Source organism: Neohortaea acidophila, assembly GCF_010093505.1.
Source record: "Neohortaea acidophila strain CBS 113389 unplaced genomic scaffold BDY17scaffold_1, whole genome shotgun sequence".
Taxonomy (NCBI): Eukaryota; Fungi; Ascomycota; class Dothideomycetes; order Mycosphaerellales; family Teratosphaeriaceae; genus Neohortaea; species Neohortaea acidophila.
In genome coordinates this window covers 2,340,595-2,363,847 of record NW_022985510.1, presented here as the reverse complement: position 1 = coordinate 2,363,847, position 23,253 = coordinate 2,340,595, and the positions used below count along the sequence as shown (strand labels likewise).

At 55.9% G+C, this 23,253-nt stretch overlaps 11 protein-coding genes across 11 annotated transcripts; 7 read left to right on the top strand and 4 right to left on the bottom strand.

The window, feature by feature from the left end:
• The first annotated feature begins 93 nt into the window (after positions 1-93).
• Positions 94-1,896, top strand: BDY17DRAFT_290228 (uncharacterized protein). The gene has a single exon (XM_033732472.1). The coding sequence runs from the start codon at positions 365-367 to the stop codon at positions 1,700-1,702; it is 1,338 nt and encodes a 445-aa protein (XP_033594652.1). The 5' UTR covers positions 94-364; the 3' UTR covers positions 1,703-1,896.
• A 205-nt stretch (positions 1,897-2,101) lies between these two features.
• On the top strand, positions 2,102-3,201 carry BDY17DRAFT_244608 (sister chromatid cohesion protein Dcc1; the record flags this gene model as incomplete). The annotated part of the gene is made up of 2 exons (XM_033730550.1): positions 2,102-2,226; positions 2,277-3,201. The coding sequence occupies 2 exons, from the start codon at positions 2,102-2,104 to the stop codon at positions 3,199-3,201; spliced, it is 1,050 nt and encodes a 349-aa protein (XP_033594651.1).
• A 99-nt stretch (positions 3,202-3,300) lies between these two features.
• On the bottom strand, positions 3,301-4,461 carry BDY17DRAFT_237239 (kinase-like domain-containing protein; the record flags this gene model as incomplete). Its single annotated transcript, XM_033730318.1, has 3 exons — positions 3,301-3,994; positions 4,217-4,314; positions 4,354-4,461. Coding segments are annotated over 3 exons (900 nt in total), but the record flags the coding sequence as incomplete, so codon positions are not given.
• A 1,078-nt stretch (positions 4,462-5,539) lies between these two features.
• Positions 5,540-9,287, bottom strand: BDY17DRAFT_350825 (Cu2+-exporting ATPase, variant). The gene is made up of 3 exons (XM_033738192.1): positions 9,047-9,287; positions 8,900-8,986; positions 5,540-8,849 (listed from the first exon to the last, which is right to left on the bottom strand). Exons 1-3 carry the CDS (start codon positions 9,144-9,146, stop codon positions 5,644-5,646), a joined length of 3,393 nt encoding a protein of 1,130 aa, XP_033594649.1. The 5' UTR covers positions 9,147-9,287; the 3' UTR covers positions 5,540-5,643.
• Positions 9,288-9,303: 16 nt separating this feature from the next.
• On the top strand, positions 9,304-11,901 carry BDY17DRAFT_290224 (uncharacterized protein). Its single transcript, XM_033732471.1, has one exon. It carries the CDS (start codon positions 9,443-9,445, stop codon positions 11,549-11,551), a length of 2,109 nt encoding a protein of 702 aa, XP_033594648.1. The 5' UTR covers positions 9,304-9,442; the 3' UTR covers positions 11,552-11,901.
• A 9-nt stretch (positions 11,902-11,910) lies between these two features.
• Positions 11,911-14,524, top strand: BDY17DRAFT_23507 (uncharacterized protein). The gene is made up of 2 exons (XM_033730283.1): positions 11,911-12,620; positions 12,675-14,524. The coding sequence occupies exons 1-2, from the start codon at positions 12,235-12,237 to the stop codon at positions 14,077-14,079; spliced, it is 1,791 nt and encodes a 596-aa protein (XP_033594647.1). The 5' UTR covers positions 11,911-12,234; the 3' UTR covers positions 14,080-14,524.
• A 248-nt stretch (positions 14,525-14,772) lies between these two features.
• On the top strand, positions 14,773-15,405 carry BDY17DRAFT_314832 (uncharacterized protein; the record flags this gene model as incomplete). The annotated part of the gene is made up of 2 exons (XM_033735858.1): positions 14,773-14,919; positions 14,977-15,405. The coding sequence occupies 2 exons, from the start codon at positions 14,773-14,775 to the stop codon at positions 15,403-15,405; spliced, it is 576 nt and encodes a 191-aa protein (XP_033594646.1).
• Positions 15,406-15,451: 46 nt separating this feature from the next.
• BDY17DRAFT_320580 (cytochrome P450) lies at positions 15,452-17,078 on the bottom strand (the record flags this gene model as incomplete). Its single annotated transcript, XM_033736481.1, has 3 exons — positions 15,452-15,590; positions 15,644-16,466; positions 16,526-17,078. The coding sequence occupies 3 exons, from the start codon at positions 17,076-17,078 to the stop codon at positions 15,452-15,454; spliced, it is 1,515 nt and encodes a 504-aa protein (XP_033594645.1).
• A 600-nt stretch (positions 17,079-17,678) lies between these two features.
• On the top strand, positions 17,679-19,622 carry BDY17DRAFT_244129 (FAD binding domain-containing protein; the record flags this gene model as incomplete). The annotated part of the gene is made up of 2 exons (XM_033730499.1): positions 17,679-18,320; positions 18,369-19,622. 2 exons carry the CDS (start codon positions 17,679-17,681, stop codon positions 19,620-19,622), a joined length of 1,896 nt encoding a protein of 631 aa, XP_033594644.1.
• A 924-nt stretch (positions 19,623-20,546) lies between these two features.
• On the top strand, positions 20,547-22,006 carry BDY17DRAFT_23475 (rab-GTPase-TBC domain-containing protein). Its single transcript, XM_033730275.1, has 2 exons — positions 20,547-20,562; positions 20,621-22,006. The coding sequence occupies exon 2, from the start codon at positions 20,688-20,690 to the stop codon at positions 21,996-21,998; it is 1,311 nt and encodes a 436-aa protein (XP_033594643.1). The 5' UTR covers positions 20,547-20,562; positions 20,621-20,687; the 3' UTR covers positions 21,999-22,006.
• A 7-nt stretch (positions 22,007-22,013) lies between these two features.
• BDY17DRAFT_244705 (uncharacterized protein) lies at positions 22,014-23,180 on the bottom strand (the record flags this gene model as incomplete). The annotated part of the gene is made up of 2 exons (XM_033730558.1): positions 22,014-22,145; positions 22,188-23,180. The coding sequence occupies 2 exons, from the start codon at positions 23,178-23,180 to the stop codon at positions 22,014-22,016; spliced, it is 1,125 nt and encodes a 374-aa protein (XP_033594642.1).
• Between the last annotated feature and the right edge of the window lie 73 nt (positions 23,181-23,253).

The window sequence follows — 23,253 nt, the reverse complement described above, 5'->3', positions numbered from 1 at the left end:
ACCCTGCTCTCCACCAGGATGATCCGGCGCAAAGTTAGTTAAGTCATACACTTTGCCATTGAGTACCGTCTAGCAGTCCTTCTCCCGGAAGTGCTTGAGCACCTCCTCGGCTAAGACCTTCTTGCCGTCCTGCGACATGATTACTGATTTGCGGGGTATCAGGTCCTGGTTGCGCGTCTTGAAACTCTAACCACGTGTCTGCAGATAGGGTACTTGCCGCTACATCCTGTGGGAGCAGTGAAACGATTCTATATGTGTACAAAAATCTGTGCCAGGCACAGCTTTTCAGTTCTACAAATATTTGCCCCTTCCTCGCCTCGCCATCGCTGCTGTACAACTCAATTGACCACTCGCCAACGCAACGATGAGCGATAGGAAAGACATCCATGACGTGGTCATTGTCGGAGGCTCTCTATCCGGCCTGCTAAGCGGTGTCCTTTTAAAACGATGCGGCTACAACGTTACGATCCTCGAACAGTTTCACTCTGATATCCGAAAATCCCAAGCTGCCGGCATTGGTCTGACCGACCAAGTTCGTAAACTGTTCAACAGTGCTGGAGTCTCTCTCGACGATGTTGGGCCTTCGATGGAGCAAGTCCACTTCTACAGCTCCGTCAATGGCAAGCTCGAGATCCAACGAGTTGAGCCATACCCGGGCGTTATGACAGGTTGGAATATCTTGTTCTACAGACTTCGAGCGCATTTCGACCGCTTCATTACGCCGGTGTGCCCGCAACGAGCCCCGAATGCGTCAGATTACCCTGACGAAGGCGAGGGGGTATACAAAACAGGAGCCAAGGTCACATCAATCGAGTATCTGAGATCCGAGAAAGTAGTTCTCGTGCACTACGACGACCTCTCTACAAACGCTTCGCACACTCTGAAAACACGCCTCCTCATTGGCGCTGACGGAGGTAATTCGACAATCCGCAAACTCCTCCTCCCCTCCCGTCCCGTGTTACGCAAGTACGCCGGTTATATGGCATGGCGCGGCACAATACCTCGCAATCAACTTTCTGCCCTAGGCAAAGACCTCTACCGGCCCGGTATCGCGCCCATAATCATCAATCCCGCCGTGAAGTCGTATACCATGACCTACCTGATCCCCGCCGACGACGGACGCTTCGGCCCGGACGAATCACTTGTCAATTTCGTCTGGTACGACTACTGCTCCGCAAACAGCCCGGTGTATGTCAGATCTATGACGGACGTTGACGGCAACCTACACCGCTGGACGCTGCCGCCCGGGAAAATGCACCCGGATGCTTGGGAAGCTCAACTCGGTGTCGCGCGAAAGACACTCCCGCCGCCGCTCGATGAGATGGTAGAGAAGATCTCATCAGATCGCCCGTTCATCACAGCCGTCAGTGACTTCATCGCGCCCGAGTGCGTGTTTCATGACGGGCATGTCGTACTGGTGGGTGAGGCGTTCTGCATGGCCAGGCCGCATTCCGGTAGAGGGACGAATGAGGCCGCCCGCCAGGCATTACATCTTGCGGATGCGGTGCAGGGGAAGATTACCTGGAGGCAGTATCGTACGGAGGTCACGAATTGTGCGACATTGAATTTTCATTATTCGCGAGTGTTTGGACTGTGGACTTTGGGCGGGAGGTTTGCCCAGTGGTGGGCGGGTTTGCAGTATTGGTGGGTTGGCTTTCGGATTAGATTGTCGGAGAGGTTGTTTGGGAAGGTCATTCCATAGCGTTGCGTCGAAAACGGATGAGCTATCGATATCTATGTCATAGGGTGCATGGTATCATGTGCATGACCCCGAAGTTGCTCCAGAGCACGTCAAGAGGCACATAATAAGCATTAGCGGAGGGATAACAATCCAGGAAAGATAACTGGTTATCCGCAATGAATAGTAAAATAGATCTATCATTTTATAGATCGAACACTTCCCCTGACATGATTTACCTTGAGTTCATTTCGCGTAATGGTAGTGAGAGGCAGAATCTAAATTTAGGTTGTTGCACAAAGTGTCGCTACAGGCCGCGGTACGTGGAGCACTCGCGCGAAAACACCTGACCAGCACTCGCCGACGCGATTTGAATATTGCAACAACTCCCTTGACGAAGCTGTTCTCTATACAACCACAGACATGGCGACTCCGGACGATGCTGGCTTTGACCTCGCGATCGTGGCTGAGGAAAACCAACAGCATTTCCGCCTGCTCGAACTCCCTCCTGATCTCCTGAACCTCATTACATCCGCGAATGCTCCAGTGTACGCTTCATAACGTCTATCAATCGAGCAACACTAACAGCCAGGTATAGTATAAAACTCAAATCTTCCCAAAACGACTCCGGTATGAACAGCGCGGTGTTATGTACCCCCGACAAGACATACGAAATCCGCCAAGTGAGCACATCGAACACCGTCTTCGTTACGGAGTCAACTTCTCAGTCAAAGATACCGGACGTCTCTTCCCAACCGGTGTTGAAGGCGATAGCACAGCCTCAGTCAACGTTGGAGCTACTGCCTTGCTCCGCGACGTCTGCAATACCTTATATTGTCGCTGCATTGCCGTCTTATACATCAACTCAACACCAATCATCGAGTACGGCTGTGAGCAAGGACGACTTGTTTGCCAACATCCCATTGAACGATGGGCAGTGTGAGGCTGGATGGATCGAGCTCGCGTGCTTCGAATCGGGTGATGGTCAACATGCCGTTATCCCAACCGCAAGCGTGAAGACGACAGTCTGGAAGGCTGTGCTTGATGCAGCGACAGCAACGGGCATCGACTTGACAGGGGAGCTGAATCGCGATGACCTGTCCCGCTTACTGAACATGGAGAGCGACTGGCCCGAAGCAGTATCAACCGCTGTATTGCGAAGCATGTCTACTCCGGATCTCACCTCGAATACCACGACCCTCGATCCGGAACTATGTGCAAAGAGGGTCGGACTAGCATTGTTGAAAGACCTTTCTGGTCCAACAAGCGGCTCGATTTCGACAGCACCTTTCAAGACGAAATGGGCGGACCTTCTTCCAGAGAAGTGGCGCACTCACGCAGCGCTCAACCTTCTCAATGGCTGCTATCGCTTGGAGAACGGCGGTAAAGATATACTGATTGTTGAGGACTCGCTTGATGCCGTGGCCGCAGCAAATGGCGGGTCGACTGCAGGATCAGGATCCACGCTCGGCGCCAAACGAAAGTGGCACGAGAAGTTTCGAGCGTCGAAGAAGGCTGCATAGCCGGCTACCTACGTGCTAGGCGTGTATAGTCTATGTCGCTGCATTCTGTATCGCATGCAACATTTCTCTGACCTGAGAAATGGACGTTGGATCCTCATTATCGGCCATCATGACCGCAATACACTCCATCATTGTCGTCCCACACTTCCTTCCCAGCCTCTCCGCAAACCCCGCCGGGAACTCGCCCAGCTTCAGTTTTCGAATGACATGCACACGCTCCATGCGCGTGTCGAACTTCCAACACAGCTCAAACATGACAATGCCCAAAGCGTACAGGTCCAGCGCTGTGGCGCACCGATCGCCGTCGACAGGTCGATACATTTCCGTGCCGACGGCTTCAAGTCCCACGGCTGTTGGAGCCTCCGGATCAGCCACCGAGACCAATCCGAAATCACCGATTCGGACTTCGAGTTTGATGGGAGCTGCGTGGCCCGCGGCGCGACACTCGCTGCACAGCATGAGATCTACGGACGCGCCTGTCGATCTGGGGTTGTCTTTGCGGCCAAGGAAGATGTTGCCAGGCTTGATGTCTCGGTGCACAATGTCCTCGCTGTGGAGGTATTCCAGACCGTCGATAATGGCCTGGACGATGGAGATGGATGTTCCGATGTGGAAGCAGTGCGCAAGGGGCACTGCCGCACCGGGACCAGATGACTGACCATTGGGCGGAGATAGGAACTCTGCGAGAGTCATTGGGTGCAACGACATTTGCATGTGAATGGCAAGCGTAGATGCGCCAAAATTGGCACGTTCGGCGGAAGAAACGATGCTGGCGGAAGCGTCGACGCCACGACTGAACGACACAGCCGTCTCGGTGCTAGCAGAGAATCTGGTGTTCTGAGAAACCTGCACATCACCCTCGCTCTCTTCGAACAGACCTTCTAGGTCGTCCTCGTGGCTGTTTGACGAAACGGGCTGAAAGCGCGGGAAAGCCGCGCTGTCCGAAGCACCTGAGACTGTGTGCTCGAGATCGCCTCCAGGGATTGATCTCTGAGAGTTGACACCGTCTACCCACTCGATCCATCCAGCATAGTATCGTACAATGTTCGGGTGATCCAACCGCGCCAGTGTGCGTAGTTCCCGTAGCACTTGATCCAGCTCCGCGTGGCCTCGCTCCTGGATCCGCTGCAACCTGTCTGCGCTCAACGGAACTTTCTTCACGGCGTAGAACTGACTGTCGAGCCGATGTTTCACCTGATAGACAATCCCGTAGCCGCCACGCCCTAGGATGCTGAGCTCTTCAAACTCGCGAAAATATCGAGGCTCAGGCAGACGAGCAGCCAGGATGCCTGGATGGTTGATGAGAGCCACTTCATCACGCGCTCCAGGCCAGTATTGGTCCGGAGGCTCCACATCCGTCAACAGTCGCCGCAGCGGAAAGGGTAGGGCGGGCGGCCGGGCGGGTTCGCGTTCAACGGAATTCGTACGGTCGACACTCGGTTGCCGCACAAGGGCACTGTCTGTAAGTAGTCTTCGCAGATGAGGAGACACCGCGGCGGTCGATCGTTCCTGGCTCAGGATATCCAGGCCGTCACGGTAGCGCTGCCTAGCGATTGCATGCTGATCCGTTTCAAGTCCCGACGAGATCAAATCCAGAGAAGCCAATTGCGCACTGAGCCTCTGATATCGCGCCCTTGCCATTCTTTGAACCTCTGGCGAGTCCCGCAAGGCTTGATTGATCGGTCTGCCGCCGCTGTAACTCGCAAGCACTTCGTCGGTACATCTTTGCTCAAGCAGAGCATGCAACAAGAAATCTCTATGATCGGCTTGACGGTTTGAAGCGGGCCTGTCGACGATGTCCGATCTGTTTCTTGAGTCCGAGCCTGAAATGGAGCGTGGCTCGTTTCCTACGCTGACTTCTAGCTCTTCGGTCGGCTCAGGATCGCTGTCTAGCTCAGACTCGGAAGAGCTGGAGCTCGAATCTGCCGAGCGAAAGAAGCGCGACATGGCTGGCTCTCATCATAATTTACCCGTGTCGCCTGCGTTGTCGTGGAATTTCGGACTGGTATTAGATGGAGGTGAAATGGTCAAGCTGCAGTCTTGGTCATCTCTGATTGAATGGGCCGAAGTGTGAATGCGCCTTCCGCCCGATGCGAGGCTCGCGAGATGCTCCAGTCGACACTGCAATGCCAGCCATTGGCATCAGCTCGGTTGTGTACTGGAATGTTTATTCGAGTCACCGCGCTTGGCAACACTTCTCCATCGTTCTATCGCCTTCTCGCAGACAATTCAAAAGGCCAAGTGTGGTGTCGTTGGCAACGGTGCAGCCGCAGAGGTCCGTGCACCGGGTGGCTTTGCCCAACCTCACCTCCTTCGTCTGCAACCATTCGCACATTCGTATACGAGATATAAGCAGCCTCATTTGGCAGTTGAACTAGTCTGTTTCATTGCTCCTTCGTCAGACAACAACGATAACGATCGACGCAGCAAACAACCCCAACCTCAACTTGAAATCCTGAGCCTTGAAGTATCCCGCTTGAACCACCTCAGATGCAGCGCAATCAAAATAACAGGCAGAACACTGACAATCTCGCCCAGTCCAGCATACTGCGGCGGAATACGCGCATGCACAAAGGCACCCGCTGCCAACAAGACCGCGAACAAATTGTAGACAAACGACCAGGCAAAGTTGAAGTAAACCCGGCGCAACGCCGCTTTCGACAGATCGAGCAGCACCAAAAGGCCGCCAAGGTGCGGACGGACAAGGACGACATCTGCCGCGGTCTGCGCTACGTCACTGCCGCTGCTCATGTGCACTCCAATGCTGGCCTGGGCTAGCGCGACCGCGTCGTTGGTTCCGTCGCCGCAGAAGATGACGACGTTCTTTTCGTCCTTGATGAGATTCTGGATGTACTTTTGCTTGTCGCCGGGTGTGCATCGAGATCTCACATGACTGGTCGGGATACCGAGCTCGGTTGCAATGGCTTCGACGGCGCCGGGGTCATCGCCGCTGACGATTGAGACGTCGATGTTGCGCTCTTGAAGAGTGGTAATGACGGCGCGTGACTCTGGACGTAGTGAGTCGGAAAGGCCAAAGACGGCGATGACTTGGTCGTCCATTGCCACACCGAAGACTGTGAGACCTTGGGTGAGCAGCTTTTGAACCACAGGCAGAGTGTCGGCACAGAGCCAGCGAGTATTGCCGCAGCGGACCGTGGAATTCTCAAATTTCCCTTCCACACCCTTTCCTGGGATCGATTTGGAGTCTGAAATCGTGGCAGAATCGACACCTTCGGCTTTGAGGTAGTTTGCTATTGCCACAGAGACGGGATGTTTGTTGTCGCCGGTCAGACCCAAGGCGATGGATCCCGCGAGGTCGTCCTTGGGGGAGAGGTAAACCGTTTCCAAGACGGAGAGTTGACCTTTCGTCAATGTACCGGTCTTGTCGAAAACCACGTGAGTAGCTTTGCAAGCAGTCTCCATCGCCATTGCGGATTTGAAGATGACGCCGTGCTTTGCCGCAACCCCTCCAGCAATAACAATCACCATTGGAACAGCAAGACCAATTGCACACGGACACGATACAATGAGAACCGAAATCGCATATGTGATGGCATTCACCACGGCGCGACCGCCAGTGTCATGCCGAATCCCGATGCCGATGCCCACCCAGATGGCGAATGTTATGGTTGTGAGGGCGAGGATGACGGGTACAAAGTAACTCGCGACCACGTCGGCAAGCTCTTGTGTTTTCGGCTTAGAGAATTTGGCCTCGTCTATCATGGACGCAATTGTGCTTATCGTGTTACTTCCCGGAAGGTGTGTCAGACGCACAACGATGACTCCCGAGCCGTTGAGGGAGCCCGCGATGACTGCTGAGCCGGGATGTTTTTCGACAGGTAGGGATTCGCCTGTGACCATGGACTCGTCAACTTCCGTAATACCAGACACAATGGCGCCGTCGGTTGTGATACGAGAGTCCGGCACGACTTTGAAATGGTCACCATACTGGAGTAGACGAGCGTCGATCTCTCGATCACCACGTCCATCTGTATCGCATAGTATGGCTGTCGTTGACTGGAGCGTCCGGATGGAGACGAGCTCTACAGCTCGCTGCCTGGCAAACGCGCTAGCTAAACGTCCAAGCACGATCAATGTGACGAGCAAGGTGCTGGTCTCGAAGAATTCGCCGGTCGACAAGGGATGGCCGGCCACCAAATAAGCGAACGCGACAATGGAGAAGACGTACGCCGTTGAAGTGCTGAGGACGATGAGCAAGTCCATCTCAATGACATGAGTGTAGATCAACGCTCGGAGGGCGCTTGGGTAGAAAGGGCCGGCTATGAGTATTTGCACTGTCGTAGCCAGAACGAGTGAAGCGGCGCCGTATGCGAGTGGGCGGGGAGGAAGGGGAGCCCATGCCAGCACCAGAACGGGAATGGTAAGAACAGCGGAGAGCAGGGCGGTGAGAGCAGTGTTTCGAACGTGCTTTCGTCCGGTTTCAAGTTCCGACGACCCTCGAAGAGTGGCGAGTGTCAAGGCCTCGTTGAAGCTCGTTTCGACTAGAGTTCTTGCGCCGATGGCTTTGGCGTCGAATCGTATGCGTACGATGTGTTTGTCCACAGGAACGATTTCAGTGATACCATGAGGGTATTTGCGCTCCATAAAAACCTTTGCATCGTGGACTGATATGTCGATTTCTTGCCCTTGCGTGTTCAGTCGTTGGCAGCCAAATCCAGTACTCTTCTCGACGGTTTGGATGACTTCGACTGCTGAGCCTGCCTTTTCATCAATGTCGAACTCCGCTTGCGACAAGACCAGACTGGTGCGTAGATTAAACACTCCAGGAATGCCCTGCAAGGCCCTGAACAGTCTGGTCTCACAGCCCACGCAGGTCAGTCCTTGAACATCCAGGAGAACGTGTTCAACCATTGGGGAACCCTTTTCGACATCGATGTGGTCTATGCCCACCACTGGAGTACGCTCGACACTCTTACACCCAGATGGTTTTGGACCAGCGCAGCAGCTTGTGTCCTGCCCGCAAGTGTCAAGGCCGGATGTAGAGATATCGATCGCTTTGGCGCAGGTGACAACTTTCTTCCCTGCAGCCGCGCAAGACTTGAAGGGGGATGGCGCGTCTTTGGTATTCCCGTCACTACAGCATCCGACATCCTTAGTGACAGCCACGGTATCAGTCTTAGCAGTGCAACAGCCCGCATTCTTCGCGGCGTTGCCACATTTGTCGCCAGTCGTCCCGAGTCCGTCACGTGGCTGTTCGGCTCCATCTGTAGCAGAGCAGGAGCGATCTGCCTTGCTGACACGACATCCAGGCTTCTTCGTACTTACGGAGCTGCAGCTTGCCTTCTCATCACAGCATCCACGCCGTTGCGGAGAAGCCTTCAAGTCAGCCGCTCTGCAAGAGTCTGTCTTGTCCCGGTGGCCTCCGTCTACAGTGGTGTCAACACTCGACGAGGAGCTCGATTTCCTAGTAAGCGCCTCCGTGCTCCCAGTCTGCGCCGGCCTGCCAGCCCCGCAACATGGTGGAAGCTTGCGCGCCGTGAGGACCTTGCAGAGGCAACCCACTTGCTCAAGAGTGGCGGCGAACTGTTCGTACGCGGTGCGAATATGGGTATTACAAGCAGCTCGCTTTCGTTTACGGGTCTGAACGAGGACAGCATTGGGTTCAGATTCGCCAGAAGCAGATGTCGCTGATCAAATTAGCAAACGCCTAATTGAAAGTGTCGTGAGTCAGGCATACGTTGGACGGAGCTTGTGAAACTTGCTGCATCGTCGGCGCCACATTGCTGGGAGCATTGCCAAAGCGCTACATTCTCCAGGCATCGCTCTATTCATCAATCGTCAGCTCGGGCATGCTTTGACCTATTTCATCTGGTGTTACGCATACCATCACAGCAACGTCGTCCAGCATCCTCGCGGCGCTCCCCTGCGTTTGCATCCGGCTGACAGTTGAGGCAGGGAGCTAGAGCGCGGTGGGGTGATTCCATGGCTTCGAAACGTCGACTCCAGAGTACGGGAAACCGAGGCCAGTGCTGGCTGGTAGTTCCCTTCGAACCTGCTCCAGTACGGCCTGAGTCGGGAGATGGAAGCGCATGGGTAGCTGGGATACTGAAAGCCGAACTCAAGCGTACATTTGATCCCGGCAGAAACCAGGTCGCCAAGCCTCCCGAGAAGCTCTATCTCGTCTGCATCATGAACTGCATCCTCTGACAACACCCACCAACACCACCCGCAATCCACCCATTGCCGCCCAACCACACCTCGATATGATACGCAGATAACGATGCAGACACTGTGGGCTCGCGTGGCGCAGGCAAGGGCCTCGTGCCACTGTCCTCAGTGTCTTCCACGCGCGAATGGCATCGCCCGAAGAGCATCGGCCGCGGCGTCCCGCCGCATACCGCAGTACCTCACGTCCTCGACCCTATGGTATTCGGGCATATTTGCAGCTGCCGCAACCTTCGATGCGGCTGCGAAGATGCGAAGGCGGGAGCAATGGGACCAGGTGATTTCCGAGATGAAACAGGAGCTGAAGCAGCCGGTCACCACTACGGCATGCCACACCACAGAAGCAGTCGTCGAGGATCGGTTGGAGACAGAGAGCAAAGAGTTGGTATACTCTTCCGTCGAAGAATTGGACGACGAAGAAAGCGACATATTCCGCGATGTCGAGCCTCAAGAATCGAAGGCCTTTTGGCCTACCAACACAGGAGCCGCATTGAAGAAGCACCACCTCGCTCCAGAAAGCATATTCGCTCCGAATGAACGTCACGCGCAGGTGGACAAAAAGACGCTCACTCCTAAGAAGGTCGCCGAAATCCAGATGGCTCTCGATATGCTGCAATTGGAGATCTTCCAAGAGTTGCAGCGCCGCGGCTGGAGTCAAAAAGCGGCCAATGCAGTTCCAGCCGACTTTGCCAGGAACATCATGCTCTCGTCCGATGAACTTGCGCGCCATATGTCGAGGAAACGGGCAAAGCGGGAACGGCTCTTCCTCGCCGAGCCGTCACTGTCTGGCTTCCCATCCGGCCTCGAAAGATTGCAACTGTGCAACTTCACTCAAGACAACGCATCTCTCTCACAACAATCGGTGCGGGACCTCAACCGAACCATTCGGGAGCTGTTCGACATGCAAGCCGAGCAGAAGCTCAGCAAAGCCGCATTGCTTGGCAGGCTGACATACAATCTCTCCAGCTGCTCGGCTCCTCCGAATCTGAAGACATTCAACACTCTCTTGATTGGCTTTACCAGGATTCAGGAGCCTGCCTTCACCGACATGGTCATAAAGCGTCTGCGTCGGGCACACATGCGACCAAACGAAGTCACGTTGAACGCAGTTTTGCGGCACTACACCCGGACGAACCAGGCTCACGAGTTCGCACTATGGCTGGCGTATATCCGTGGTAAGGGTGAGGGCCTCGCACTCGCTCGGCCCGACATTACCATCACCGAGGCCGGACGCAGTCGATTGGTGCGGCAAGAACATCGTCCCGACAAGATCAATCAGCTTCCGTACGGCACACCCTACGTGTTCAGAGCGGTAATTGAAGGCGTCGTCAAATTCGCTGGATTCGACGCTGCACTGAGTGTTTGCCAGCGCATGGGTGCGGATGGATGGGGCTTGTGCATGGAGGGTTTCACGCCCTTGCTTCGGGACTGTGCCGAACGTGCGGACTGGCGAGCCGGCATGGCCGTCTGGAGTCAGATTCAGACGCTTAAAGCAAGCAGTCGGCGGAGGATAAGCGGCCGGCTGATGACCGAGCGAATCGAACTTCCCACCTTCGCCGCCATGTTGAAGCTGTGTATGAGGTGTGGACAGGATCAGGGCTTCGAGAACGTGTGGAAGCATGCGGTCAGAGTACATGGCGATGTTGAGGACCGGCTTTTGCGACTGGTCAAAGGCGGCGAAGAACAAAATGTGCGGAGGGCAGCATTGCAGGCAAGCGGCGAAGTGGAGGAGACGGATGCGACAAGCCCAGCAACACCGGCCTCGATGCCATCAACGATGCCGCAACGATCACCGCGCGTGGAGGCTACACCAAGTCTGGCGCGTGAGCAAATACAGGAGCAGCATGACGATGCGGATGTGAGGGAGTCTGATTTCCAGGAATCGCGGTCTACACTCAGCGGGGTAGATGAACAAATGCAGGACCGGGATGACGCAGAGGACGTGTGGGATGAGGCGGGTGCAGTGCAAGCCACTGAGTTCACCTCTCCACGGACTGCTGATTACAAGTACGCCGGTGATCGGGATGACGGCAAGCCAAGGCAGGTAAGCTGCAGGCCATTCGCACCGTTCCAACCAGGCGCGGCTCGGCTTCCTTTCCGACCCCTGGTCGGCGATGCTCTTGTCGAGTACGAGAGTCGAGAACGGTCAATAGTGATGGCTTAAACGCCTGCGTACCGTGGTACTTGGGTAGTTTCAATATGGCTGCTCCCACTTCTGTGCGACTTGACTGTGCCCACGGTGGGGTTCCTGAGCGGACACCGTCGACCCACTTGGCCGTGATTCTCATCTTGTTTGCATGCAGCATGCACGAAATGGTAATCATCTGAACGGGTGGATGACAGCCGTTTGCAAGTGTAATTTCCACGCTGGACGCACAGACTCGGCAGCGCGGCGGCGGATGGCTGAGAGCCAATTGGCAGGGCCGGCTCATTTGCGACGGGCGGACGTGCCTTGCGGCTTCCGGTTAGAGCAGTTCGCAGCTTCCCAAACATCCCCCAAGGCTTGAGCTGCAGCTTCCCGAGCAGCTGCATCCGCTTCCTTCCCTTTGTCCCTTTTCCTCACCGCACTGCACTCCTTCGCCTGCGTCGTGCTTGCAGCGTGTCGTCGGCTCGACTGCTTTCCATTCTTATTACTGCATTTCTCTCCGTTGCTCGCGCTTGTTCATTGCCCTGCCCTCTTTGCGTGTTGTCCGCAGCAGCATGCTCGTCGCTCCCTACCGTTCGTTGTTCCGTGTGCGCCACTTCAGTTAATTCTCCGAAACCACGCCGCTCTATTGTCCGAAAACCTTCACACCAAATCCAACCTGTATCGCGGTACCGGATCGCAAAGCCATACCGCGAGGGAAAATGTCCGGGAGCGCCCTCGGTGGGCATGAGGAGGGGGACGCGGCATTGGGATGGGCGTGGGACTACACAAAGCCTTTGTTTGCAAGCACAACACAAACACGCCGCGCGAGCCGGACACAGCGCATACGGCCGCGCCGGCGAAGATCTGCGCCCCGCACGGCATCCGCCGTCGCCAGCACACTTCTCCTCACAAGCCTTCCGACTTCTCTGGCACAGGCCTGCATATCATTGAAGGGCTCGACGCAATGTTCGGCGTTTAATGCGTCTTCGATCTCCACCGACTCCGCCAATGTTGGCTTGTTTCCCTTCCTCTCCTCCGTCACCGACTTGGCCACCTTTGATTCGGGCCTTCAAACATACATTGGCAATGGCTTCGCGCAGATTCAGTGTGTTCTATCCAGCGTCATCTGCCGCGAAGTCATTTACTAACAGCAAACCAGATACCAGCAGCTTCTTGGCTGCTCCACCTTCAACGCAGATAATACAACCGACTTTTACGCCAGATATACCACCAGTGTATTGTGTAATGCGATTATCCAAAACTCGGTACAAGCGTGCAGCCTTGCCGGAAACGCAGCTCGTCCGCTGTGCGCCGAGTCTTGCGCCGAATACGCCGAGAGCGAGCAACAGATCACCGAGAGTAATGTCTGCGGCTCACCAGGCTCCAACGCCCTAACACAGATCCGCGCCGACTTCACCAACTGCGCACTCCCCGCCAACTCCCTCACCGAGCAATGCATCCAAGCGGTGCAGAATCAGCCCAACAATTGCGGATTCGCTTCCAACACCGCATCCCTCTGCTCTTATTGCGCAGCAAGCTCGCCCAATGCAACGGACTCTTGCTGCGTGTTTTCCAACTCCGAAACGCGATGCAAGGGTGTCGTGCTCCCCATCGTCGCAAGCTCTTCACTTCGGCCAATAACAGTGACCGCTTCTTCTACCAGCTCCACCGGTACCAGCACTACTGCACCAACTACAGCTGGCAGCTCGAGTTCTCGAGGCCTTACTGGAGGCCAGATTGCTGGAATCGTAGTAGGTTCCGTGCTGGGAGCCTTGCTGCTGCTGGCACTCATCATTGGTGGTTGTCTGCTCCTGAAACGACGCAGAGAAACACCTCCTACGAGCATCTTCAACCAGCCCACTCCAGCCAGACAACAGCCGCCCATGTCTTCTCATGATGGATCAAGGGATCAAGAGCGTGGAGGGATTACCGCACTGCCCCCCGCCCGCGTAGCTCGCATGTCCGCGCTTGAGGCCACCGGGGCGGGCAGTCGCAAATATGCCGGGGGATTCCGCTTCTCTGAAGAAGACTCACCCGAGGGTGGTTTCGACCCAGCACCGCCGCTCAAACGCAGCGGATCGTTCCCTGGTGACGATCAATTGGCAGTCGTAGGAGGCGCAGCGCAAGATACATCACCCAGCACGAACAACGAAGAGAGCACACCCGAATCTCACGCCCAAAGCGAACAATTGGGCTTCTTCAAAGACTACTACTCACAAGACGAGATCCACCCTGGCGATCTCGTAGCAACCCTATGGGCCTACGAACCGCGCGCCGCCGATGAATTCCACCTTGAGCGCGGCGATATGATCAAAGTCATCGGCATTTGGGACGACGGCTGGGCCACGGGCGTGCGCGTGCGCCAGAAAGCGGAGGACTGGCGGCCGGACGACAAGGTTCTGCGGGACAGCGGTCTCAGTAACGACAACGCTGGAGCCACAGACGCCGCTGATGGTGGGGAGGTTAAGGCCTTCCCATTGGTGTGTGTCTGCTTGCCGCAGCATTGGAAGAAGACGATCGAGGGCGAGTCGACGGAAGGCTCGGGGCCGCCCGACATTCCGTGATCTCTATTTGGCGGCTCTTCTCGACACTCAGCACGTGCTGCTACGACTCACTTGCTTCATTCTCGCTTCCAGCATGGCGTTTTGGATAGGTGTTCCCAATCGATTCACGACTTCTCGGCCGAAACATCTACACCGCTCTCCTCCCAGCGGCCTGCCCTGCGTCGACGATTTCCTCCGTGGTCCTTTGCCATTTCTCTTCTCAGACACCTTTATACCCGGCCCCAACGAACGGCCACCCGTACTTTGATACTTAGCCTGTTAATCGGTCTCGAAGGGCCCGCATTCACAGCTTCGCTTTGTAGTCTGTAATGCGCAGTGGATAGGAAGCAGTTCTCACAGATGGGAAGCAGAGTAGTATCTAGCCGACAATATATGTCAATAATTCCCCGGGACTCATCTCATTCTTCTATCTCCCAGAACGTTCGAGTGGTTTCAAGAAAGGCATTGAGATCAAGCGTGGTGGGTTGATGGACATCACGTGCAGGCAAAGTCACCAGCGTTTGGTAAGCAATGGCCCTTAAATCCAGACCGAATTCCCGACCTCAAGCCTTCATCGTCTTGGGAATGCTATATAAAGGCGTCCGCCGCCTCTCGCGGTCTGCTTTCATCCTGTCAACATCATCAACATCAACACCACGCAATACGAACGCAAGACGAGCATTTACATCTACCACAACGACAAGACTGCGCAACATGAACGCCAACATCGAGCAAGCGCATCAGAGTCCTTCGCGACCTCTGGAGGCCAATGAACCCGTGGCAAAAACCGAAGAGCTTCCGAAGCTCAGCGCACAGGAATTCAGGGTGTACAACAGCATGGCCGAGCACATGAATTACTTTGTAAGTTTCGCACAGACTCTAGACGATCTCAAACACCTACTGACAAATCGAATTCAGCACGAGCACTTCCGCCAAACGTGGAACCTCCTCTACACCGCCGCCAGCAGCGGCGCCCGACCAGCAGGCATGTCCATCCGCGCCTACCTCAACACCGGCGAGCAGTTCGCACACCACCTCACCGTGCACCACACGATCGAAGAGCGGCACATTTTCCCCGTGCTGGCGCGCAAAATGCCCGCCTTTCGCGAGGAACTGGAGCTCCTGACGCAGCACACGCAAATCCACGAGGGGCTGGTGAAGTTCGAGAAGTACATAGAGGAGTGCAAGAGTGGGGAGCGGGAGCTGCAGATGGGCGAGGTGAAGGGGATCATGGACACTTTTGGGACGGTGCTGTGGACGCATTTGGATCAGGAGGTGGCGCAGTTGGGCGCGGAGAATATGCGGAAATTCTGGACGATGAATGAGATGCGGCAGATGCCTATGTGATTGGGGAGATATGACGAGGGGGGGCAGAGAGGCGATGGCGGCTCTGTCATGCAGAGTGTCGCTTGCTCAGCCTCACTCCGAGGCCTCGTTGCATGACGAAGAACCAGCATTTCGTCGTCCATTCGGCATCTGGATCGCCGAGCTCCAGGTTGTAACGCATAAAGAGCGTCGGGATCAATTTCGACCTGTCGACGACGTTTTGGATCAGCAAGGGCTCCCGCACATCGGGGATAAATACAGTTGACGGCCATACATCTCCATCCAGCTGATGTTCCGCCCTAGACACATTCTCGCCCCAGAACCGAAAGTGAAGAAGAAGCGATGCAAATCCCCGACATCCTCTTGCATCCATCTCTCGGGGCGAAAAGCGTCGACATCCTCGCCGTACACCTCCTTGCTCCGGTGAATTACCCACGGATTGGCCCCAACCACGCAGCCGGCGGGGAGATACTGGCCGCAGATTTGGACGCCGCCATCGGGAACGACGCGTGGCAGACTCATCCCGACCGCCGGATGCAGGCGAAGCGCCTCGTACATCACGGCTTGCAAGTACGGCATGCTGTCCGCTTCCAACAGCGTCACGGGATCGCTCAGCTTCCCAGCCTTGCGGCGCGAGTCGATCTCGTCGACCAGCTTTCTCTTCGCATTGGGGTTCTTTAGCAGGTAGTAGATGATGGCTCGCGTGGAGATGGCGGTTGTGTCACTTCCCGCGAAGATGTTGGACGTCGCCATGCTGGTGACCGCGTTCTCGTTCATCTCCACCGGCTTCTCCTTCTGCGTTGCGAACAGCTTCGACAGGATATCTTGCCTTTCGCTCCCACGGTCTTTCCGTGCCGCCACTTCACGCAAAGCGATTTGTCGCAGCGAGCCATGTCGGGCGTTGATTCCTAAATAGTTGCCAATGTACGGCATGAGACGATCGTGCACCCAGTACACTGCTGGGATCTGCCCGAGCCATGACGCGGAGCGCAAGGCGGTTTCGATCTGCTTGAAAGCACCGTCATCCTGGCCCACGTCCATGAAACCGAAGGATTTGCTAAAGGAGACTTCGCCGATGACATCTGGTTGCGATTGGTCAGTGAACGTGCACCTCAACCTCGAGATCTATGTCGACTCTCACCGAAGGCAAACAGCTGCACCCAATTGCCCATATCAATCACCGTGCCCTCCCTCTCGCGCATCTGCTCCAGAAATAGATTCACTGCGTTGTCCACATACGGCTCCAGATCCTTGAGCGCCTCCATCGAGTACGCGCGGCTGACCAGCCGGCGCTGCTCGCCGTGGATTCTCTCGTTTCGCTCCGCGAACAGATCAAATTTCCGATGTCCCTGCCAGATGGAATAAAAATTGGATTTGCGGAACTTGGTGCCGGGCCCGTAGATTTTCTTGATGGCGGTGGGATCTGATACGCTGACTTCGTTCGGCCCCGTGCGTACCAATTGGCCATGTTGGGCGTGCTGCGCGATCATGACGGTGTTCATGTCGCCGTCCCAGGCGTGTTTGGTCATCCATAGTCGGGTCAAGCTGGCCCAGAAGGGGCCGGGGATGTTGGCGAGGGGATGTTGAGTGCGGAGGTAGATGATGTAGATGATGCTGGGGAGGAGCACGGTGAGAGGGAGGAGCCAGGCCAGTGTGCCTGTTGTGAGAGTTACGCCGGCGACCTGGAAAGCCATCTTGATTGGTGGCGATGCGTAGGGTGTGGACGTCCGATGGAAGACAATCAGATCAAGACGTTGTTGAATTAAGAACACACCGTTCGGACATTGCTTACGCCCGACCACGAATGCCGCAATACATCCAGCCTCATTTGTGACTTGTCGTCATGGTGAGTGCTGAGGCTGAAAGTAAGACGGGGCTGAACGATTGGCCGCAGTGCCGACCCCACGTGATCCCCCGGATTGCCGAAGAGTGTTTCCGGGAGTGGAAGGTGGGGGCGCGAGGCAGCGGCAGCGTGGCAAGGCAGATGCCCGCCCGTCCAGACCACACCTCCCGATGCAAGAGCCGCGTGCATAGCGCCACCAAATGGACCTCACGTCGTCCGCACATTCTGCTAACAAGGTTGGGCTATATAGGGAGATGGGTCGCGGGGGCGCCTGCTTCCTGCTGCTTTTCCTTGAACTTCCTCTTAGCATTCGTATCGTTCATTTTTCTATGATCTCATTGCCGTTGGAATAGAGCGAGACATATTACCAGCGTACATACTCCATTCTGTGATGGTCTAGATCAGCTCTTGAAACCCCCTCGACACTTCATCACCAAGCTCTCTCGCAGCCATGGTGGAAAAGTACGACATCGCCATCATCGGCGCCGGCCCCGTCGGCCTTCTACTCTCCACCTGTCTAGCAAGATGGGGCTACAAAATCAAACACATCGACATGCGGCCCGAGCCCACGCCGACCGGCCGCGCAGACGGCATCCAACCGCGCTCCCTCGATCTGCTCCGCAACATGGGCCTCAAGCGCGCCATTATGGAGAATGGGCCGGCCAAAGTGTACGAGGTCGCATTCTGGGACCCGCGGGCGAATGGCAGCGGAATCCATCGCACGGGCACGTGGGCTTCTTGTCCGGAGTTCATCGATGCGCGATACCCTTTCACAACGTTGTTGCACCAGGGTTTGATTGAGCGAGTGTTCATTGCGGACATGGAGAAGAATGGGGTCCAGGTGCAGCGGCCGTGGCGGATCACGGACTTCCAGAACGATGGCGCGGATCCGGAGTATCCGGTCGAGGTGACTATTTCGCACGTCGAGGGACATGAGACCGAAACGCTGCGGGCGAAGTATCTGTTTAGTGGAGAGGGGGCGCGAAGTTTTGTTCGGGAGAAGCTGGGGGTCAAGATCACCCATAAAGATCCGATCGCGTTTGTGTGGGGTGTGATGGACGGGGTGGTTCGTACGGACTTTCCGGATATCAAGGTATGTTTGAAAACTCTGGCATGTCATCTCATACTAACGTGCACACAGATGAAATGCACCATCCATTCCGACTCGGGATCAATCATGGTGATTCCTCGAGAAGACAACATGGTGCGGCTGTACATTCAAATCGCCTCTTCCGAGGACCCTGACTGGAATCCGCGGAAAACGGCGACGACAGATGATGTACAGGCGGCGGCGAAGAAGATCCTCAGCCCGTACTACATCGAGTGGGATCGGGTGGAGTGGTATTCCGTGTATCCCATCGGCCAAGGAATTGCAGATCGCTACACGCTGGACGAGCGAGTCTTCATGGGCGGCGACTGCTGCCACACGCACTCGCCCAAGGCAGGCCAAGGCATGAACACCGCCTTTTTGGATGCGCAAAACCTGGCGTGGAAGATTCATCACGTCGAAAGCGGGTTTGCGGATCGCTCGATCCTTAAGTCATACGAGAGTGAGCGGAGATTGATCGCGGAGAACCTGCTCAACTTCGACTCTTCTTACGCCAAACTCTTTTCCCAACGGCAGCCGTCGGCGGGCGAAGTCAAGAACGCGATTACCGACAGCGGGGAAAACGAGTTTGTACGGAAGTTCAAGGAATCCTGCGAGTTCACGTCTGGCTACGGTGTTGCATATGACCCCAACATGTTCAACTGGTCCGCCGACCATCCCGCACAGCATCCTCTCTTCCTCACCGAAAGCAGTGGACAAACCAAACTCCGCACAGGCCGAATCTTCACCTGCGCGACGGTGACGCGAGTCTGCGACGCCAACCCCGTGCACCTCGAGCAAGAAATCCCGCTCAACGGCTCCTACCGCATCTACGTGTTCGCAGGCAAGTACAGCGCCACGAAGAGCGCGATCGCCGACCTAGCCTACAACCTCGAGAAGCCTTCGTCCTTCTTCGGCGCCTACAAGCGCGCGGACATCGACAGCGTCAGCTATCACGAGCGCCACAATCCGCACTCGCACTTCTTCACGCTCGCCACCATCTTCAACGCGAAACGGCAGGACGTGGAGATCAAAGAGATGCTGCCTTCGATCCTCGTGCGCTACTGGGACCACGTGTATGCCGATGATGTGTGGGACAAGCGGGTGCCCAAGGCGGGGGCAGCGGCGCACGCCAAGATGGGCCTGTCGGAGGATGAGGGCGGCGTGGTGGTTGTGCGACCGGATGGATATGTGGGGTGTGTGGTGAAGCTGGTCAAGGGCAGCGGCACGGTGGATGCGCTCAATGCCTACTTCAGTACGTTTTGTTCGAAGACGTTGGGCAGGCTGCTGCCGGCTGCGCAGCTATAAGGAAGGACATATTGACACGACGTGGGGGCGGTGAATTGGGCGCTTCGACGGCGATGCATACGTGGGATTATGAGCGGCTTGCATGATATCCTGACACACTTGTATATATTGATTCATGTGTTTTTGCCCATCGAGCAGTGTCTCTTGCATGGCGAATGTCTTCGATGAAGTTGAGTGCTCGCTGATTGGCCCCTGCCCGCCGCCCACTTTTGTTTCTGGCACGCGACATGACATGCCCCAGGCACCACTTTTCCTTGCAACCTCACTCCTTGGACAATCCGGCAAACACCCGTCTACGAACTGTAAGCATCAGAAGGGAAAGCAGGCATTTTTTCTCCAGCTGCAACGCTCTCCATGTCGGATGCAGCAGCCACGGTGCCCGCCTCAACACGCAGCCACCGTTCGCAAAGCAATGCATCAACCCGCACCCCCCTCATCAGCCTCCTGGAGGGCAATGGCCCATCAATGTTCGACGAAGCGGCCAACATAAGCGACACCAGCTCACCACAAACCCTCTCCGCAGCCCCGGTGCCTGTTCTCCAAAACATCATCGATCATCACGGCGCCGTCGAACTCATTCAGCGTTTGTCTGCTGCGCTCGCGGAACGAGATGCGCACATTACTGCTCTCACGCGACTCGCGCAGGAGTGGAATGTGCCCGAGGAGCGCATCGCGGAGACGACGTCGCGCGTGAAGCAGGCGGAGCGCAGGCGGCTATCGCTTGCGAGGGCGGCGGAGGACGTGGTGCCTTTGAGTGCGGTGGAGTCGAACAGCAGTGTCAGTCTGCTTCCAGTCTCTACAAACGGAGTGGTCTGCTAATTATCTGCGTTTTCAAGCAGGATTCCCTTCTATCTCAGCAGCCGCAAGAGGCATCCGGGATGATGAACGGGATGACGAAGCTGTTTGCTGGGATTGGGAAGCGACGCGAGTCGAATGCATTGTAGGTCCTCCTGTTTCTGTGATGTCAAGTACAATGCTGACAAGCACTCGCATAACAGAACACCAACATCGTCAAGGTCTACGTCAAGGTGAGTTGATCATACGCTATATTGTTGATCACCACTAATGCTCGCTTGCCGCAGACCGCCCCGTCGGACTGACCGACCCAAATCAGTCGACGTCAGGAGCGTTGCTAGTGTACAGAGTAACAACAGTACCGAAGGCAGTCACTGGACCAGCAACATATTCAAAGCAGGCTTGCCCAAACGGCACGACTCATTGAACAACCGAATGCCAGTAGAGATGACGACTCGTCACGACAAAGACCAATTACCCCCGACCCTCTCAAATCAATTTGAGGATCCCCAAGAGATCGAGTGGAATGCGTTCCTGCTCAAACTGATTGAAACTCGTCAGCAAAACGGCGAGGATGTCCGCGGCGGCGAGATGATCGGCGCCTCGCACTTCGGCCGCGAAGGTAGCGAGGGTCGAAAGAAACTGGAGCACTTGACCCGACTTGTGATTGGAGGCATTCCGATGAAACTCCGCCATCCACTCTGGATGGAGCTGTCGAACACGCAGGCCATCATGAAACCCGATGCGTACGGGGACTACCTCAACTCTCGCGCGGACAACGACGGCACCGAACTCGATGCCATTCTCAAGGACGTCCCTCGTACCCTCACCACCAAGTACGATTTCTACTCCGGCAAAGGCTTCAAAAGACTCAAAGAAGTCCTTGTTGCTTTTGTCGCGCGCTATCCCCATCTGGGATATACTCAAGGCCTGAACACCATTGCTGGTTATCTACTTCTCACCATTCCATCGGAGGAAGACGCCTTCTGGGTACTGTGTAATATTGTCGAGAACTACTTTCCCGCAGACTACTTCTCCCGAGTGGATGCCATGAAATCTCCCCTGGCAGATAACACGCTCTTACGGGCGTTTGTCAAAGAGCTGCTCCCTCAAGTGAACGACCACCTGGACCGCTTAAACATTCCTTCCGAGTACACAGTCCCGATTAGATGGTTCTTCACCGCCTTCTCCAACACCCTGCCCGAGAGCGCGGCCATGCGACTCTGGGACGTGTGGCTCTGTCTGCCCAATCAAAAGACGTTCCTCTTCGCTTTCGCTCTGGCGCTGATCTGTCAAAACACCGACGGCATTCTGGCGTGCGAGGATGATGGCGCTTACTTCTCGTTCCTGGACGGCAAGTTGAAGTTGCCGGAGCAGCCGGAGGAGATTACGGAGAGTCTGAAGCTGGCTTTCCGAATTGGGAGGAAGGTGGAGCATGTTGCTGCGCGGAGAGCGGAGGTGAGAGACAGCATGCGGTTGGAGAATAGGCTGAGACGACGGAGAACACAGAGTTTGGAGGTGCTTGTTGATCGTGAGGAGGGGAGCAATGATGCTCCGACAGATGAGGTGAATGCTGCATGAAGTCGATGAAAGGTATCACATGCTGAACAGTGCGTGTTCCGCCGGCTCGACAAAGCGCCACAACCCAGCTTGTTGAGCCGCCTTCTTGACACTCTCCACCTCTTCTCCCTTGACAGCTCGATTGATCTCTTCATACCTAAGTGCCTTCTTCTCTTTGTCACCAATCACATCACCACCAGGTTCCACCACTCCCTCAACCACCTCCCGTGCCCGTCCGCTCCTCCCTCTCTTCTCCTTGCCCACATGCGCGCGAGGATGATACTGCTCCATGACATGCACATACAGATCCCGACTCACATGCTCCGCCAACCAGCGCACAATCTGCCCTCCCTCCGCCTCATACCCCGGCATAACCAAATGCCTCAGCAGCACGCCCTTCTTCGCCAGCCCATCCGACGTGAAGCACAAATCCCCCACCTGCGCATGCATCGCCTTGACGCTCTCCCTCGCCGTCTCCGCGTAGTTGTCCGCCTTCAGCAGTCGTTTCGACGTCGACGCAGCCCACACTTTGAAGTCCGCGAGGTAGATGTCGACCAGACCGTCCAGCAGCGCAATTGACTCGAGCGAGTCAAACGAAGACGTATTATACACAATCGGCAACTTCAACCCCAACTCCCGCGCATGCAGAATGGAAAGCACAACCTGCGGCACCACATGCTCCGGCGTGACGAGGTTGATATTATGCACATTGCCCACATCCTGCAACTTCACAAACCACTCCCCCAGCTCCTCAGGCGTCAGGTGGAACCCATTCTTCTGGTGCGCGATATCGTGGTTCTGGCAAAAGACGCAGCGCAAATTGCAGCCGGAGAAGAAGACGCTGCCGCTGCCGTGTCGGCCTTGGATGCACGGTTCTTCGCCGAAGTGCGGCGCAATGGTGTTGACTACGACGTCTGCGCCGATGAGGCAGGTGCCGGTTCGCTCGAAGCGGTTGACGCCGCAGAGGCGGGGGCAGAGGTTGCAGTTTGAGAGGTGGGCGTAGGCTGCGCTGCGCTTCTGCGCGAGTTGGCTGGGGGAGAGGAGTTGGAAGCGAGGGATGTAGGGGTCGTCGACGAGGAAGCCGATTTGGGAGGATTTATGCCGAAGCTGGATATGGGGTTGCCAGCTTGGAATCTTCTTTCTAGTCGGGTTGGAGAGGGTGGGTAGCCTGGCGAAGAGGCTGGGGGCTCTGCGAGAGAGCATTGTGCGCCATTTGAGAGGTGCGACGAAAGATGACTTGTGGACGATGTCGATGTGTTCGTATCAGAGAGAGCAT